The sequence below is a fragment of the Acomys minous genome (genome assembly GCF_964271855.1).
Source record: "Acomys minous genome assembly, chromosome: 4".
Classification (NCBI taxonomy): Eukaryota; Metazoa; Chordata; class Mammalia; order Rodentia; family Muridae; genus Acomys; species Acomys minous.
In genome coordinates, this window is record NC_140486.1 from 47225652 (window position 1) to 47244594 (window position 18943).

At 50.0% G+C, this 18943-nt stretch overlaps 1 protein-coding gene across 1 annotated transcript; it reads left to right on the forward strand.

Moving 5' to 3' along the window:
• The first annotated feature begins 74 nt into the window (after positions 1-74).
• On the forward strand, positions 75-15365 carry SPRY4 (sprouty RTK signaling antagonist 4). The gene is made up of 2 exons (XM_084780554.1): positions 75-287; positions 10899-15365. Exon 2 carries the CDS (start codon positions 10946-10948, stop codon positions 11846-11848), a length of 903 nt encoding a protein of 300 aa, XP_084636680.1. The 5' UTR covers positions 75-287; positions 10899-10945; the 3' UTR covers positions 11849-15365.
• Positions 15366-18943: the final 3578 nt, after the last annotated feature.

An 18943-nucleotide genomic window follows, 5' to 3' on the forward strand; every position in this document is an offset into this window, starting at 1 on the left:
CACGGGGTCGCTTGTGCCCACCCATTCATAGAATCGCGGGCGGCGCGCGTGCGCACTGGAGCTCTCTACCCTCCCATTCATAAAAAAGCCATTTTCCCAGGCTGGGGTTGCAACATCGCCTCGGAGGCTGCGAGCAGAGCTGACAGCGCGGAGCTGGCGCTGCAGGACTCAGGGAGCCTTGCCGGCTTCTCTGACCGACGTCTGCGAGTACAACTGCGACTGACCCACTCGGGTTCCGGGATTTACACAGACGTGAAGCGATGCTTGTGACTCTGCAGCTCCTCAAAGTAAGTCCACAGCCGGTTTAGGGATCCAAAAGTACCCCCTCGATGCCGTGACGCGGCTCCCCTCGGGCTGGGGCCAGTGGTGCGCTATTTCGAGCCGCTTTGGTGTTCCTTCCCTCGGTCTGCGCCTCCTCAAGTCCCTGCGGTACGCCGCAGCTACCAGGCGCGCCCGGCCGGCACGGCGCTAGAGGTGTTCGCAGCTTGGCATTACCGTTGTGGACCCCGGGCATTGCCAAGCAGGTCTTCCGCGCCCTGTGCGACTTTGGTAGCCCTGTGCGTATCCGGAGAGTTTGCCTCTGGCCTGGCCTCTTCTGCCACTACTCTCCTTGATCGTTGGAAACCAAAGCTTCGGGCTAGCTCTGGAACGACCACTTGGGACTGTGGGTGGGGGGGCGTAGGTTTGGGAGGCTCGCCCACTCCGGGGCTCCGTGCTCACGGTGCCAGCTCTGTCGTGGGTCTTCCCAGCCCGCCTCAGCGGCCTATGCTCGACGTAGCTTTTTCTTTCCCTGTTCCGAGCCAAGGAGGAATAGGTTTCCTCTCTTCTTGCTTTCCCACTGGATGGTTAGCATGGAGCCGGCCAAGGACTGAGCTTTTCTGCTGTCTTTCCTTGGCGAGGCGGTTCCAAGCCGTCTGACCTTTGCTCGTCTGCCTCATTTTATGCTGTACAACTGCCTTGCCTCTTTCTTCCCTAGCCTCTTCTGGGCCTGAGGCTCCTTGGCCACCCGGTGCCCCCCTATTCTCAGACATAGATCTTTGCCAAGCCCCAGGGCCCCTGGGCCTCTCGCTAAGGCTGTGGTGGCGGCTGAAGGTGCGTTTACATAACGCCGGGCGTGTGGGAGCTGGAGGAAGAGGTTGCGTGCGTTGGAGAGATAAGGTGCCCACTTTCTCTCCTTGTTGGTACCAGACTTGACAACCCCGAGAATAGAGGATAAAGACGGTATGTTCTGGGGGAAATTTGGAGTCGCCAGGGCCATGAGGCCGTTGAGGGGGGTAAGCGGGAGGACGGGCTTGGCCAACCCGGGCAGCTGGAGCTTGGCTCCATCACTGGGGCCACGGCTGTGCCCAGTTCCTTCTCCAAGCAGACGATCAAAAAGCATTTACAGTAGCTGCTCTTGGGCAAGAAGACGGTTTCTCAGTTCTTTTGATTGGGGGCTTGGGGTTGTGGGCAAAGGAGGAGGCCAGAGGCAGAAAGATGGTTGCTTGACTTGAAGGGTTGAGGGATGGAGTTCTAAGCAACATAGGAGATTGCATGCAGAGTTGAAGGAAAAGCTGCTGCTGCTGGCTGGGCATCCATATTGGCAGGCCTGGCTCAGGGCAGAAGACCTCCTACTGCGCAGGGAGGCTCCCTGGAACCCTGCGACGCCGCAAAGAAGCGATAGGTTCCTTGGGGGTCCTCAGACGCAGTGGCAGGCGAATCTTTTACGTCTCCATACCAGTGGCGTGATTCCCACCCCACCCCTCTCCTTTCAGGAGAGGCACGGGAACCTGGGGAGGACAAAGACCCAGGCACATCCCCTCTGTATGTAGCTGCCCAAGGCTGCAACCTTCCTGACAGGCCTCTGTGCGGTACAAAGCTGGAAGGTGAGACCTGGAGCGGTTGGGAAATAGAGGTTTATCAATCTCTTAATAAGTTCCGTCTGGCCTAAGGCCCTACCCAATATTGCACTGCTGGATTTCACAATGTTTAGAGTTCTCCGGATCCTCACACAAATGGGAGCATAAACATCCGAAAATTTTAGCTTCTAACCCTGCTTTAGTGACTGCGGATGGCTCCGGGAAGGACTCAGTTGCTCGGGCTTTTTCTCTGAAAGAAGTTGTAGAGTTGGCACCCCCTGAGGTTGAATTTCCTCGATTGCCAGATCTTCGGGAGGGCCCCTTGGCTCCAGGAGAATCCTCACCTGGCTAGAGCAGTTGACTGTGTTGGTGGGCATTTAGATTGCTGAAGTCAGGATGAACAGCGAAGCCAAGGGAGTTTTGATGACATCCCTTAGTTACATTCCATTTGAAATCTTACACCTGAGGTCAGGAGTCACTTTCCTTCTCCGGGGACATCCATGGCCTCCTCCTGTTGGATCCCACAGCCCCTTTCCATGTCTCCCTCTGAAATGGTAGCCTCACCGTGGCTTTGGTTCAGTCTAGTGGGAGGAGACAGTGCGTAGACTAGATCCATTCAGGCTAGGAGAGAGGCTGGGCATCTGTGGTCTTTTGTGCCTGTATCACATTCCAGAACTGGTAATTTGGAAATCACCCTTTGCCCAGCTCACACCTCTTTTTTCACTATCTTGCAAACTTAGCACTATATGTGCCCAGGATTTTGGCTGACTCTCTAAAACAACATAAAACAAAAATGAAGGCAAATAAGTGATCCAAAATTAAAGGAAACGCAAAAACTCATTAACACTTTAAGTAGCTTTTGAAATGTGTTACTCTGGGGTTTTAACACCTTTGGATTATACATAAGGTCTTTAAATCCCGCCTTCTGATGTCAAACGTCCCTAGATAAGGGTATCTTTCTGCCTTGCTTTGGAGTCCCACAACATTTTTAGATTAATTTATTTTTGCGGCATGGACTCACTATGTGATCCCAGTCCACAGGAGCTTGCCATGTAGACAAGTTGGCCTCAAGCTCCTGCCTTTGCCTCCTGAGTGCTGGGATTAAAGACTTGAGTAGCTGTGCCCAGCTAATATTTCTCATAAACCCGTGCCAGTTAGATAAGTGTTGGTGTCCATCCTCTAGTGGAAGCAAGGAGGGAGTCCAAGTACCTCGAGGAGGGAGGTGGAGTCCTGCCATTGACTCGGTGTTGTACTAGGATGTTTGGAGCTTGGGGGATAAACTGACCAAGGTTTGTTTGCTAGCCAGCTTGCTTGTGCTGAAACAGACTTATCCTGTAGGCACAAGCTTACCCTGATTCTCTGCCGCCCCCTGCCCCCCCCCCCAGGGTTTCTGTGTTTTAGACCAGGATTCACTTTGTAGATCCCCCTGCCTCTGCTGGGATTAAAGGCGTGCACCACCAACACCTGCCTGATCCTGAATTTAAAAAAAAAAAAAGATTTAAAAAGTAATCATGTGTATGCATGCTTCCATGTGAATGCAGTTGCCCACAGACACCAGAGCCATTGGATGCCCGGGAACTGGAGTTGCTTCTGGTGTTGGGGCTGGAAACCAAACTCAGATCCTCTGGAAGATCAGTATGTGCTCTGCTCTCTCATCCCATAACTTTTGAGTTCTTAATTTTCCGGCCCCCTATAATCCTGGGTGGTAGTTTGTTTAAACAGATGTGATACCTTGCTGAGCTATGACAGGGCTTTTGTTTTTCGAGACAAGTTCCTGGCTGGCCAGGAACTCACGGTGTAGACATGCTGACCTCCAACTTGGAACAATCCTCCTGCCTCTGCTTCCAGTGTTGGTAGTACAGGCAAGCCCCCCTATTCCCAATTTGCAACAGGGTTTTTGAATGAGCTGGATGGCAAATGTGGAGAACACATTGACTACATTGTTGCAAGGAGACAGTGACTAGCACCGGGGAAATTGCATTTCTGGTCCTTTCAGACCAGGTTAGTGGCTGAGAAGTACGAGCCTTAGTGGAGAACCAACTCTCCCCAGAGTCTGAGGCACCAGGAGGAGCCAATAGGGCTGCTGGTGAGGGCTAGGACTGGGGTGAGTTCACTGTTTAATCCTGTACTGCTAAGAGGAAGGTCTAGTTTTAAGGACATTTTGAATAAAAAGCACAGGAAGTACAGGGTACTGTGTGATATAAAAGGTGGGGTTATTATCAGCTCTCAGGAAGCTGGGGCTGCCTTGCAGATCCGGACAGCTGACTGGCTTGGGGAATGAATCCATGACATGTGGCCAGGCTTAAGAGGCCCTGCTGTTCAGCTGTGATGGGGCTGTTCTTACCAAGGAAGGGGGCCTCCCGGCAGTGAAGGAAGGGAGGAAGAGAGAGGGCACAGATGTTCTAGGTCTAGGGGAGGAGGGGAAGGGGCCCTGGGGCAGGTGGCCACTTGCAGAAGAGCAGTTTCCCTTGTCGGGCTGTTTCTGGCTGGGAAAAGGGGAAGTCATTTCCTGTTCAGTCCCAAGAGTAAGCTAAAACGTCTATTGTCAGTGCTGTTGGTGGTGGAGGTTAGGGAGACAGACAATAAGACCATCTTGATGACTTCTAAAAAGAAGCCTTTTCAAGGCTGGCGTGAGTCTGCAGGCTTCGGGGTCTCACATTCTGCACTTTGGTCTGGGCCAGGAGTAATTCATGGAGGTTGCCAGTTAGTTAGCAGGCTTCAACTATTGCTTTTCATTGTGATACGGCTTCTGATTCCTCTTAATATGTGGGGTATTGTATAGACAAATGTGAGGGTATACATACAGCAAAGCAGAACCTTTGAAGCTGTTTAAAAGTGTTCAAAATGCAACCAAGGAAAGGGAAGAGGGCTGGAAACTGGTGATGGGAAAAAGGATGAAGGGCCACTGTTTTCTTGTGATCCCTAACACAGCCAGGTGTGAGCCCTAGTGCTAGTAAGCAGGGAGGAGGTGGGTGAGGGTGTGTCCTCCTGACAGATTGAGCTGTCCAGAAGTTTTCTGCTTCCTTCTACTGGGCCATTCTTCACAAATTGACTTCCCCCAGAAGGCCTAAGGAGAAAAGTCCCCAGCTTTTCCTACCACACCTCCCTTAAGGGTCTTTTTTAAAGGCAGTAAGTCATGTCTGGCCACAGCTTAATTAACCAAACTGGGACAGTGTCACAAAGGACCCAGCAGCAATGGTGGTGCAGAGGGGTGGGGTGGGCAGGCTCTCAGCAGCCTTAAAGACCTTTATTCTGAGTTGTTTAAAGGGTTAAATAACCTCCCCCCACCCATGGAAGAACACATCCTCCCCACCCCACCCCAAAGACTTGAATGGGCAGCAAAAAAAACTGCCCAATCATTCATTCATAACTTCTTGCCAGTTTGTCATTAGCCAACTCAGAGATTTTAAAGTACCACAGCAGATTTTCCCAATATCCCAGCTCCCCTTCTTCCTAGGGTAAATCAAGGGAAGGGTGCCGGGTCTGTGTGGACATTTGACATGCCCCCTTGATCCTTTCCTGCAGCCTGTGTCCAGTTCCCTCCCCACAGGTACAGTTGGCAATGATGGGAAAGGGGGTGTAGTGAGTAGCTTGCTGATTCGTCAGCCAGACTCTCCCTTTCTTTCCGTCCCTCCCTTCACTTACACACCTGCACTGGAAACTATCATCAGAGATGGCCCCCAGACACCCCCAAAGCCTAACTTGATCGGTGAGGAGGGAAGGGGTCCCCTTTCACACAAATGTTTCCTTTCCTTGTAAGGACTGTTTTACAGTGAGACCCTGTAAAGGAGACACATACGAGTGAAGGTGCAAACACTTAGCTGGGTGGCGGCGGCGCATGCCTTTAATTCCAGTATTCAGGAGGCAGAGACAGGCAGAACTCTGTGAGTTCAAAGCCATCCTGGTCTACAGAGTTCCAGGACAGCCAAGGGTACAAAGAGAAACCCTGTCTCAAGAAAAGAAAAACATGCAAACACTTAGTAATCAAAGGGTGACAGGACTGAAAGAATAGATTAAAAAAAAAAACAACCTAACTTGACTTTATCCAGGGGTCTGGGACAGAAGCCCTATCTGGAGTCATTTGTCTGCTAATTGGGTTACTGACCCTCGCTCCCTACTCACACCCCAGGCCTGTAGCTAATGGGGGGAGGGGCGCTAATGAAGTGGTCCAGGGCTAGGAAAATGTTTGGTGCTTGTACACATGGATCCTCTAGGGGTAGGAAATTCGATGTCAGCTAGAGCTCCGAGGCTGCTTCTGCCACCGGGTCACGTGACTGTATGGAGATGAATCCCGCCCTGATCATGTGCTCTACCCCTGTGACCCTTTGTGCTTTTAAAGTGTCTTCTCCCTCAATGGCTCTCTCTCTTAGTTTTACTTATGTGCACGTGTGCCGGTATGTATGTATGTATGTATGTATACATACCACATGCATATATGGTGGGTTTTGGAGGCCAGAACAAAGTGTCTGATTTCCCTAGAACAAGAAACACACATGATTGTGAGCCACCATGTGGGCTCAGGGTCCCTCTGCAAGAACAGAAAGTGCTCTTTTTGTGTGTGGGTTTTTGTTGTTGTTTTGTTTTTGTTTTTTGAAATAGGGTTTCTCTGTGTAGCCTTGACTTTTTTTTGCACTCACTTTGTAGACCAGGCTAGCCTCAAACAACGGATCCGCCTGCCTTTGCCTCCTTAGTGCTGGCATTATGAGCGCCACCAAGCCCTGTTTTTACAGCAAGTACTCTTAAGTTAGCAGACTGTTTTCTCCAGCCCTCTGCCCTATCGGTGGGGATGAGGATAGGGTTTTCATTGAACCGGTGGTGACCTAGTGGTCTGACTGACCTATGACCTTAGGAGGGTCCTTCTGTCTTCACTTCTCCTACAGCAGGGCTACAGAGCTGACAAAACTGTGCTTCGGGCATCAGGACGTAGGTCCTCCTGCTTGTGTGGCAAGCTCTCAGCTGACCAGCCTTCTCCCCCCCCCCCCCCCATCTCTAACTCCAAAATGGGTGCTATCTCCTAAGGTGATGGTGAAGATTAAGTGGGAAAATAAATGACTGTGTGTGCGGAGAAAGTTTGACACCAAGTATTCCATAAATATTAGGCACTTCTAGTAATTAGATTATTTTTTTTTTTTTGAGGGGAGGGGATGTGAAAGTTCCTCCTAATCATGGCTGTGAGGCCCTTCCTTGGCTAAGTGCAGGGTTGGCGTCATTTCCCTGTTCCAAATTGACCATCAAGCTTTTCCCAACAGCTTACCCGAAGCAAAGCCTTCTGTCCCATTTATATTATATAAATCTCTTCCTTCCTTGGAGGAGAAGCAGAGGTACCTATTAAAGTGCACTTAACACCTGCAAGGATGTGCAAACTGAGGGGTGGAGATGTCCTGAGGTGGAGACTGATCTTGGGAATAGAGCTGAGACTAGGAGATTGGTGGGGAGGGCAGGGAGTGGAGCTGAGGTGCTGTCAGACAGTGTAGGAAGTTGTTTTTCTTTCTCCGCTACATCAGATCAGCCAGAGGCTCTCCGCCTCAGGCAAGTGTGAGCAGCGGCTCTCTGAGCCAGCCATTGGATGATAGCTGGAAAAGTTGAGGGTTATGGGATAGGGAGATGCTTTTAAACAAACAAATAAGCAAACATGCCTTCTGGAACCAAATACCAAAGGATGCGTGTCCTGAGAGAACTGAGTTACTGGGGGCCAAGATCACACACTCTCATGGCTGGCCTCAACAGTCTGCCCAGATGTTGACAGCTGCTTCTGGAGGGTGATGGGGGCCTGTACCCTCACTGCCTCCAGTGGCTGCTCCACATTAGTCTGCTGATGGGCCTTCCGCATGACTTGAAGAGTCTTGTCTGCTGCGCTGATTCCAGGACCTGTTAAACATCCTTAAAAGTCACCCGTGCTTTTTGCTTCATCTGCAAGAAACCCAGCTGTCTTTTAAAGAGTCTTGGTAACCTGCTTGGGAAAGCAGAGTGGGAGTCAGTCTGCCCCCCATGGATATGAGGATCTGTCCTTTCTCCTGCAGCTTGGTCAGCCCTGGGCTTGGTCCTGAGATAAAAACCTTAGCTAACAAGGGCCAATATGGATGGAGCCACTTGAAGTCTCCACAGACATTTTGCTGGCAAATATTCCCAATCTAGGCTTTCTGGACTCAGGGGCTTTTGTTCATTATCCAAGGAGAAAGATTCTGTCTAGGAGACTCCTTGGCTGGCACCTGAGACTCTTACTTGTGGTGCTTTATATTATGCCAAAGTTACATTTTCCCCCTTTTAACTAAAGAGTCCAGGCCTAGAACCTGGGGCTTCTAAATGGCTGGTTGACCCAAAACTTAAACTTATTTTTTTCTTTCTTTTTCTTTTTGTTTTTTTGTTTTGTTTTGTTTCAAGACAGGGTTTCTCTGTGTAGCCTTGGATGTCCTGGACTCAGTTTGTAGACAAGACTGGCCTTGAACTCATGGAGATCCACCTGTCTCTCCCTCACAAGTGCTGGGATTAAAGGCCTGTGCCACCACTGCCCCGGCTTGAACTTATTTTTCTAGAGGCAAGGCCTTGGGTACTGTCTTGGAACAAGTGTACTGGCTGAAAAGAAGTGTTCCTTAGATGCCCTCCGTGGATGCTTCTGACCACAGCAGTTAGCTCTCTTGAGGCAGAGTTAATCAGAGGTGATGCTCTGACCTGGGTATGTGGTGTAATCATATATAGCTGTAATTGTAGCAGTTGGAAAACTGAGGTGGGGGACTTCTGTGAGTTCAAGACCAGCCTGGGCTATTTATTACATACTAAGCTTCAGACCAACCTAAAAGTTCTGATTTCACTGAAGAGAACTTTGGGTCCTCTGCCATTTGGTAGACTTTAGAAAGAAATGCCTGCAGAGCCTCTCTAGTCAGTACCCTGTGTGAATGGGAGCTGTCAAGTGACAGCATCAAACCTTGTAGAAAGGACTTGATGTTTTTGCATTTACCAGTATAGATGATGCACAAACTAAAGCTATTATACCCTCTTTCCTTTTATTTTATTTTATTTGGTTTTTCTAGACAGGATTCCTCTGTGTAATAGCCCTGGCTGTGCTGGACTCACTTTGTGGACCAGGCTGGCCTCGACCTCACATTGATCCACCTGCCTTTGCCTCCCAAGTGCTGGGATTAAAGGTTATTTTATTTTTTAATTCCCTTCATGAACTTTCTATTTAGAGCTAGCTCTTTATTTCGTGTGGACTAGAAGCATACAAGAAAACGCTTCAGCTATCCCCAGGCAGGAGCAAGCACGGTAGTGCGTTCCCATCAATCAGCCTCCTCAGCCGCCACCACAGAGCGCTTTTCCTACCACTCTGAGTCCCAAAGAGCTAGGTGTCACTCTGCTGTGGTACTGAGATGGTCTCAGCAAGAGGGGCTACCGGAACTATAGAAACCTGCCTCACATCCCCTTGGCAACGCCTTCAATGCAAGATAAACTTAGTTGAGAGACAGGCGCTGTCATTAGCATTTGGAGGCACACCGCCCTTAACACATGCTGGCCCAGTGTGTGTTGTCTTTATGGAGACTCGGCTTCCGTCCTCCCTCCCCGCGCCCCCCCCCCCCCCAGGCCCTTGAAGTTCTGTGTGGAATCTTCCCACACTGTAATCTTCCCTTTGGATTCCAAATTGTGTCTCCTTTGAGCAGAGGTCTTGGCCTTCTGCTGCTATTTCTTTAAATTGATCTCCATCCGAATTCCAAATGTAAAGGTCAGCAGGCAAGGAAATGGCACTTCTAATAGAAAACAATGTGCACTTTCTAAATTTGAACCAAGCCGTTTCCGCTCTTTGATTTAAGTGACTTCCTGGGGTTCCGTGTCAGGCGCTGCAGTTGAATCTCTGGCCGGATGCCAACTTAAAATTGCACTCTCTCAGTGAAATTAGAAACTGATCCAGGGCTGGCTTAGCTATTCTAGTAAATAGCATTTAGTCTGAATGTTCAGCTCAGCACTTGGAAGTGGGTGGTGTGAGTACCCCTCGAGGATTCCCCATGCAAGTGGCCGGGTGCTCACCTCCTCAGGGGTTCTTGGAAGTGGGAGTGGAAGGTTAATGTCTTGGATGAGCAGCATCCGATGCATCCCTTCCTTCTCAGTATCCCAAGTGAAGGCTTTTGTTTATCCAGCTGATGAGCTCCGGGGGAGCACACAGGAGCTGTTGTGTTGACCAAATGCACGGTCCTCAGTGCCCAGCACCCAGTACAGTTCCTGCCAGGCTTGCAAGTCGTAGTGGTTATATCTGAGGCAGTGGGGGATTGCTTAGTACTTTCTATGTACCCGGCTATGTGCTAGGTACCAGGTATGCATTTTCTTTCTTAATCCTTGCAAGAACCCCTATTACAGACAAAAAAGAATGCCACCACACACTGCTACAGAGGCAGGTGGATCGCTAGGAGTTCAGAAGCTGGCCCAAATCTACACAGTGAGGAGCCCCCCCCCCCCCAAAAATATTCCTCAGTGGAATGAGGTGACTCCGTTGGTAGGGATGCTTGTTTGCAAGCCTGGGGACCTGAGTTCAATCATTATCATACATGAAGGTGGAAGGAGAGAGGGAAGTTGTTGTGTCCTCAAACCCACCCACCCCCCAAAATTGAAAAAAAGTAACTTGTTCAGAGCAGTGATGTTACGATTAGGTGTTCTGTGTTTTGTTTTTGAGACAGGTTTTCATTTTTGTAGCCCAGGCTAGTCCCAAATTTGCAGCCATCTCCTTGCTTCTGCCATCCCAAGTTCGGGTATTACGGGTATATGTCACCATGCCTGACCCTCCCGCCCCTACCCTACCTGGTGGTGCTGATGACCAAAATGAAAACTGATGCATGCTAGGAAATTCCCACCCCCCACACACACCAAGCTGCACCTCAACCCAAGAGATATTTCCACCAGTATTGTTATCCTTATTGACCACTTAAGCCTTGGGAATTACCAGGAAGAGCACTGAAGGAATTTAGTTCACATTCTATTTAGGCTCCCAAGGCGTGATGTAAGTTTGAGGGGAGGGTATGAACAGGCTATATATTGATGCTGGGAATCTATTTTCTCTTTTTCCTTTCTCTCTCCCAGGGCCCCTAGAAGCCTGTCTCTTGGTGCAGTCCAGGACCTCCAGCCTCATGGAGCCCCCGATCCCACAGAGCGTTGTCCCTTTGACTCCCAGCTCAGCCATGGTGCAGCCCATCCTTGACAGCAGGGTGCCCCACAGCCGGCTCCAGCACCCACTCACCATCTTACCCATTGACCAGATGAAGACCAGCCACGTGGAGAATGACTACATAGACAACCCTAGCCTAGCCCCGGCCATGGGTCCCAAGCGGCCCCGGGGAGGGGCTCCAGAGCCGGCTCCTACACCTGCCCGCTGTGACCAGGATGTTACTCACCACTGGATCTCCTTCAGCGGGCGGCCCAGCTCTGTAAGCAGCAGCAGCAGCACTTCCTCAGACCAGAGGCTCCTAGACCACATGGCTCCACCACCTGTGGCTGAGCAGGCCTCTCCCAGAGCTGTGCGCCTCCAGCCCAAGGTGGTCCACTGTAAGCCGCCGGACCTCAAGGGCCCAGCAGCCCCACCAGAACTAGACAAGCACTTCTTGCTGTGTGAGGCCTGTGGGAAGTGTAAGTGCAAGGAATGTGCGTCCCCTCGGACGTTGCCCTCCTGCTGGGTCTGCAACCAGGAGTGCCTGTGCTCGGCCCAGACCCTGGTCAACTATGGCACGTGCATGTGCCTAGTCCAGGGGGTCTTCTACCACTGCACTAATGAGGATGATGAGGGCTCCTGTGCTGACCATCCCTGCTCCTGCTCCCGCTCCAACTGCTGCGCCCGCTGGTCCTTCATGGGCGCCCTCTCTTTGGTGCTGCCCTGTCTGCTGTGCTACCTGCCAGCCACAGGCTGTGTCAAGCTGGCCCAGCGTGGCTATGACCGCCTGAGACGCCCTGGTTGCCGCTGCAAGCACACGAACAGCGTCATCTGCAAAGCAACCAGCGGGGACACCAAGGCCAGCAGGTCAGACAAGCCTTTCTGACACTTTAGATGAAAAAAACTCAGCACCGCCTTTGGAAACGTGGTCCTTCCTGCCGGTCTCCTGAGGCTGACCTTGCTCACCCGCCCTCTCCTCCTCTCCTAAACCTTAGATTGGGAAGAAGCAAGCAGAGAATGCTACCACCCAGTCTTGAGTGTCACCCCTCCCAAAAGGACGAAGATGCACTTTGGGGGTCTTCATGGTCTTAACTTTGTCAAGCAGCAGTGACAGTGCCAGGGTATGGTGGTTAGGGGTCGATTTTTTTCCTATTTCAGAAGATGGAACACAGGTGTGGACACTGACGAGAAAGTTCAGCCACTCAACGCCTTTCCAGCCCCTCCTTCCAACCTCTCCCTCCAACTTTGCCATTGTCTCTGGCTCCTGCTGGAGCTCCCAGCCTGAGAGAAACAGGTGACATACCTCGTGGAAAAGACTCTCAGAGCCTTGACTTCTATCTTTCCCCCCTCTGTCCGTGCCTGTTGGCCTTGGCCTCTCGGGAAGGTACGCTGTAGCAATTCCTGCTATACATGCGTGATGGCTGAGAACAAAGTCGCCGGTGAGCCGAACTCTTCCCTGGAGCCACAGGATGGATAAGGAGCCACCGGGCAGTGTGTTCCTGGCTTCAATCACTAACTTGGGGGGTTGTCCACTCATCACGCCACCCTCCGGTTCTTAACCGAGACACAGACTGGCCCGCCTGCTATGTGTCCTGAGCTCTCTCTACTCCCAATGCTTTGCAGAAACTTGCTGGGTTACGAAGGCCAGGGTGACACAAGCGAGACCAAATATCATTTTGCCAATGAGTCTGAGGCTGTGGTCTCTGGATCCAGTCGTGATGTTTTTATATGTTTAATTAAACTAGATGCTAATGGTGTTTAAACAACAACAATAACAACAACAATTTGCTTCCTTTTGGACCACCCCCAGGAAGGGCTGATTTCACAATCTGGGGGCATGCGACCTCAAGGAGCATAACTCCCCTGCCTATCTAAGAATGGCGAAGAAGAGACCGCACCTCCCATTGGCAGAATGACAGTTGAGCCGAGCTGGGGTTGGGTTTTCTTCTGGTTTCTGCTGCTTGATGTCACAGCCTCTTGTGTATAGTGATGCGTCTGTCTTTGTGTAAATAGAGATGATGAACAGAGTCTATTTTAGTGTTAGGAGGCCGCAGTGGGGAAGTCAGAAGAGCCCAGAGAGGGTGGAAACGATTCTCCAGGGGCTGCTGGGTTTGAACCCCATTTTTGTGTGCAGTGCGCACAACGCGCACACACCACACACACACACACACATACACACACACACACACACCCTCCTGACAGCCCCCAAAGACGTAGCAACTCTTTCTCTCACGGTGCTAAAGGACTCAGAAAGTGCAGCACGTCCAGTGGGTAGGTACTTGTTGCATGCGAAAAGCTGTAGTGTCTCTGGTCCTTGCCCCTAGCTGTTGTGGGGTTTTTGCTTTGTGTGGTATTTTTGGTCCCCATCCTTGCCTCTGATTCAAGAAATGGCCTGGGTCAGAAGAGGAGTTACCCAGGTGAAATTGGGGAGGAGAGCATTAGGCAAAAATCATTTCTGGTTCTTTGTGTGGGACCAGAGCTGCTCTGCTCACAGCCCTCCCAGGAAGGAGGCAAACAGGCAGGGAGCTACAAGTGGAGTGTACTTAACTATTCTTTCTCAAGGATTCACCCCACCCCCCACCTTGGAAACTAGTAGTAGTAGCAACACCTTATGATTTAGAATAAGTTAATTGTAACCATAGGTATTTATTGATTGGAGGAAGGGAGGGTTTTATTTTCAGCTTTATTTATGTAACATTTTCTGGCTTGTAAAAGGCAAGTATAAAATACTGCATCTTCATTCTCTACAGCTGACCCATATAGCTGCCCTTGCCACAGTTGCAATATTCTTAACACAGATCGGAAGGAAAGATGGAAGACAAAAACAAAAAACAATGCGTTCTGCCAACCACTTGCACAAGTTGAATGTATTAGCTTACTGAAGGAGCTGGAGATGTTTTCCTCAGATGAGGTATGTCAAGGGAAACCCCCAAAAATGATAGCGCACGTGTGCACTCTTTCTAAAAAGCCTGGGAGTGTTGCCCAGGGTCCCTCCCTCATTTGTCTCCACCAGACAGTTGACCCATTGGCAGGTTGCACTTTGGTGATCTTGGTCTCCACACCTCTGTGGACAGTTGAGTTACATAAGCTGTGTATGCGCACATGCACATGTGACACTTACACACACTGACCCCTCTGCCACACAGACCCCATTTCCTGGCAGCCCCTCCTGAACCCTGACTTTGTGTACATAGCTGTAAACACGGATTTTTATGGGATTTGGTTTGCTTTTTCTCCCCCATCCTTGTTTTGGGCGTGCTGATGCTGTCTACAGAACTCCTCCCCTGGGCGTTTCCCTTGGGCCTCACTTGCTTAGTGGTAAAGGAAAGGGAGTTGAAGGAAGCATCCTTGCTTTTCCTCAACTCTGTTGTTTTTCTCTTGGCTTCTCAGCAAACAACTACCCATGGGAAAGAACACACACACACACACAACAAAGGCAGTAGTTTACCTATAGGGTCTGCACCCCCTTCCTAGGCTCAAACAGAGCATTTCTGTAGCAGTTTCTGACTTGTTTGCCGGCGGTAGTAGCTTGTGTGGCTGAGTTGTTGGTTAGCCTTGGTGCCTGGAGCTGAGGATAGCATCCCGTACATTATACAGAGTACCTTGGCTGCTTGGTTTTTCCATTGTCCTTTCTGGGTCTAGGCTAGCAAAGCCTTCCAAGGTACAATCCAGGCTCCCTGAGCCAGCTGGAAGGGAGTGAAGTCAAGTAGACTGCACTGTTACCTTGGGCCCATCACAGCTGACGCAATGAGGCATCCTCATCATGTGTGGTGGCTTCTTTGCACTAGTCCATTCTGCATTGATGGGGCCCAGCTGGAGCACAAACAACCCCGAGAGGGCAGCATACAAAGTTGGTCAGGCCAGAACCCAGGTACCCATCTCTTGGACGCAGCATGGTCTCTGGTGCGGCACCAGGAAATGTCCAAGGTGTGCGTGCAGGCCAGATTTGCACTGTACAATTTACTAGACCATCCGGGGCTTCGCCAGCCTCCTGGTTTTTGCATTTCGTGGGTAGTACCTTGCCTTCCCTGCTCCTGTATTGGTGGATGTCAATCCTGTGTTGCCATTTTTGTTGTGGGTGGCTGTGCTGTTTCTTAGCTTGCTTTCTCTTGCGTCCTATGGTTGGCCTCCCTTTAGCAGCAGTAGAGCTGTGCCCGGTGCCCACCCCACCACTTTCCTGTTCTCATATTTCCCGTTCACTGTAGCCCCTTCCCACCCCACCACAGAAGTTACCACAGAAGGTTTCCTTTGTAAAAAATATTTATTTTGAAGCTCTATTTTAATAGTATTTATTTTAGAAAGTCTACTATTGTAAGAGTTCTTCTGTTTGTGAAGAAAAAAAACAAGTTAAAACTGAATGTACTGATCTAGAAGATATCTATAAATATATATTGTTAAATATACACATGACTGCCATTCTCTTGCGTGTTCTGTCCAGTTGTCTGACATCCTCACCCAGCAGAAATCCCACACTTGTCAAAGAACTCTAAGCCACATGGGTACATGCATACTGTGGGCTGGGGGTCTAGACTTGGGGGGAGGGGCGAGAGAGAGAGAGATCTGAAAGCCACTGAACAATGCTGCATTGCTGTCATCACATGACACAAAATCCTTCCCAGGGTATCTCTTCTGGTACATAGGGGGTCTGGAGTTTTGAGTTTTTCTTGTTCTTTTTTGAGATAGCCTTACTACTCAAAGGTAATGGTAGCCCAAGCTGACCCATTGGGTGATCTAGTAATACAGGTGGGTAAAAAGGCTCCCTTCAGAAGCAGAAAAGGCTACAAGTAGAGAAAAGGAAGGTCCTGGTGTCTCCAAATCTGCAGGCTTCAAGAAGCTCACACACTAGTGCTCTTGATTCTTGTTCTAGCTGGACCAATGAGACCTCAAACTAGGTCTCTGACCTCTAAGACCTGCCTGCTGAGTAGCTTGTCCAGATCTCTGTCTCCTGAGTGCTGGAGTTAAAGACAACCATCACCATGCTGGTCCTGTTGATTTTTCCTGGTCACCAGTGATGGCCTCTTGGGCTCCTTAGTTGGATCCAATCTTCTTTTTTTTTTTTTTTTCCTTGGAGGCTTTGGAATACAAGTGAAGGATCTTCTGGTCCCATTCTGTGTTTTTGTTTGGTTTAGTTTTGTTTTGAGACAGTGTTTCTCTGTAGCCTTCCCTGTTCTAGAAGTCACTCTGTAGACCAGACTGGGCTCAAACTCAACAAAGCCTGTCTCTGCCTCAGTACTGGGATTAAAAATGTGCCCCCCCCCCCCCCACACACACCAAAAAAGTATGCACCACCACCACCTTGCCTCCTGGTCCCATTCTATAATCAACTTGAATAAAGATAGTCTTAATCCCTCCTATTTCCTGGCCCCTCACAATCTATAGAGGAATAGCACTTTGGTCCTGAGTACTGTCTATGCTGCTTTGATTCATCAGGTGCCCTGTGGATGGCTGGGTTGGGTGTAAGTGTTGATTCTGGGATTTTAGAGACAAAAACCCCTATTGAGGTTGCATGTGTAAAGGCCCATTCACCCAAATAGCCTTTGGGGAAAGGAGGAAGCCAAGTGTCCAGAAGAGAATTCCACAACTGCTTTCCTCTGCCTGGCCTTGTCCCGCCTTAGTTCCCAGTTACAGATGGCTCTGGAGGAATGGACCCCCAAAGTCAGCACCTGATGAGTGACTGACTGCTCATACAAAATGAAAACTGAGAGTTCGGTAGCTGTGCTTGGGGAGTACTGGATGAAGAAACCGGGAAGTGACCAAATGTAAGAGTAAAAGCCAGGTGTGGTGACAATTCCAATGCTCTGTAGGCAGAGGCAGGTGGGTCTCTGTGAGTTCGAGGCCAGCCTCGTCTACAGAGTGAGTCCAGGACAGTCAGGGCTACACAGAGAAACCCTGTTTCAAAAAACCAAAACATCAAAAAAGTAAAGAAGTTGTATCAACCCTCTTCCTGCCCACAGCCACATAGTGCTCTCTGAAGAAGAAATGAGCTAGAACTCAGTACTAAGACTCCTGAGTTAAGTCTCCAGTACTGCCTCTCTCCTAAGGGCCTTGACTTGGTGAGAGCAACTCTGCTAAGTAGAACGTACCCTGCAACTCATCGGCCTTGTGCTGTGGTCCAGATCGCACAGGGCACTCTACAACCATCTCCCCAGCCTAGGTAACTTAATAGCTTGAAGTGAATCTAGCTTTCCAAAGCCTGAACCCCCAGAAAGACCGGGCAGCCTGCCCCACACTGGAGGCGCTGCCAGATGAAAGCTGGGAGGACATTTTTAAGAGACCTAAAGTTTATTCATCGGAACTTTAATAAAACAATATGTCCATGGCCTGAGGCAGGTATAATTTTCATAATTTATGGGTCTCTGAGACAGGAAGAGAGCTCAGGGTTTTATTGTGTTTCGCACGATAAATGGCATTCCAATTGTCTGCCCGGTGTTCTTTAAGGCCTCTTGTCTGGCGGCAGTGCAGGGCCTTCTGGAGCCCACCTGGGCCCAGAGGCCAGAGGCAAGGGCTAATTATGGATGCATCTGGATGCATTAAGCAGGAGATGACTGAAAAACTCCCTGGGCTCTACTTCCTATGCCCACACGTGTGCTAACGTTAACTGCTGCAAGCTTCTGAGCCTCGATCCCTCTCCCCTCCCAGCCAGCCCCCCCACCCCCCCCCACCCCCCCACCCCCCCATCCTCTCTCACGGCCCTGGAGAATCTCAGGAGCTGACTTAGGACTCTGCCACCAGCCTCACAGCAGCAAAGAGCTCTAGGTGAGATTTGGGTTGGAATGACTAAGTGGGAAAGCCTGTGGACCGGGCACCACTACAGAGCAACAGGCTCACAGGCTAAGTGGCCTTATGAACTATCGCAGAGGGCATCACTTGGGAACATAGATGGGACATTACTGTTTACAATCTTGAAACTAAATGAAGTTATAATTGGTGTCACTTGACAGAAAACTGAGTGACATCCACACAAGTGGAATGTATACTTAACAGACCCTGGACTCACCCACTCAGAAGTGGCAGACCTGATTTTTTTTTTTTTTCATTTTTATGTGCGGCATTTTTGCCTGCATGTATATCTGTGAATTTACAGACAGTTGTGAACTGCCATGTGGGTGCTGGGAATTGAACCCAGGTCCTCTAGAAGAGCAGTCAGTGCTCTGAACCACTGAGCCATGTCTCCAGACCCCAGACCTGAAGTTTTTGAGCCAGATCTTCCAAAGCCAGTGCACTAAATGTTAAGGTCTTACAACTGTAAGGCCCAGGCCAATGAGCATTTCTTTTGGGTGCTTTTCCCCCATCACCAGAGGCTTCTTCCTCACTTGTCCTCCTGTGACAGTCTGTCGTGTGGGGCACTTGTTTTAACCAAGATTAGTTTCAACTGTCACTACCAGTGAGCCTGGCCACCTCTATTAAAGCACTAAGAGGAGCTGTAGAACTGGCTCAGCAGCTGAGAGTGTGTGTGTGCTGCTTTTGTAGGAGTTTGGTTTCCAGTCTCTACATGGCTGCTCACAACTGTCAGTTCTAGGGGAGCCAACATCCTCTTCCGGCCTCTCTGCTGGCACTAGGCATACACACGGTAGAGACACACGCAGGCAAACGAACACCCATTCACGTTTACAAATTAAAAACGACACCAAGGGCCCACCAATAAGCCAATTCTGACAAAGAATCTCTGACCCACACAAAATTGCCCTTTACCCTCCTGACATGGGCAGCCCTCTCCCAGCCCCCACCCTAGGCTGTGCCAGTGGCCGTTTTCCAAGCACCACTCCTCTGGGTAACCATAGCCCTCTGTTCCCATCCAATGGTGCTGAAAACTGGTCTCCCACCAGGCCGGGCCAGTTCCCAAAGTGATTATGGTCAGGGCCTTGGGACTCTGAGAACTCACAGCTTTACATGATAAAGGCTATGAACTTATGGGACTGCATGGGAGGGATTAGGTAGGTCAACCGTGGCTGTGTCCGCTTTTTTGTTGTTGTTTTGTTTT

Coding starts and splice junctions, on each gene's coding strand:
- SPRY4 (XM_084780554.1), top strand. CDS start 10,946: ATGGAGCCCCCGATCCCACAGAGCGTTGTCCCTTTGACTCCCAGCTCA.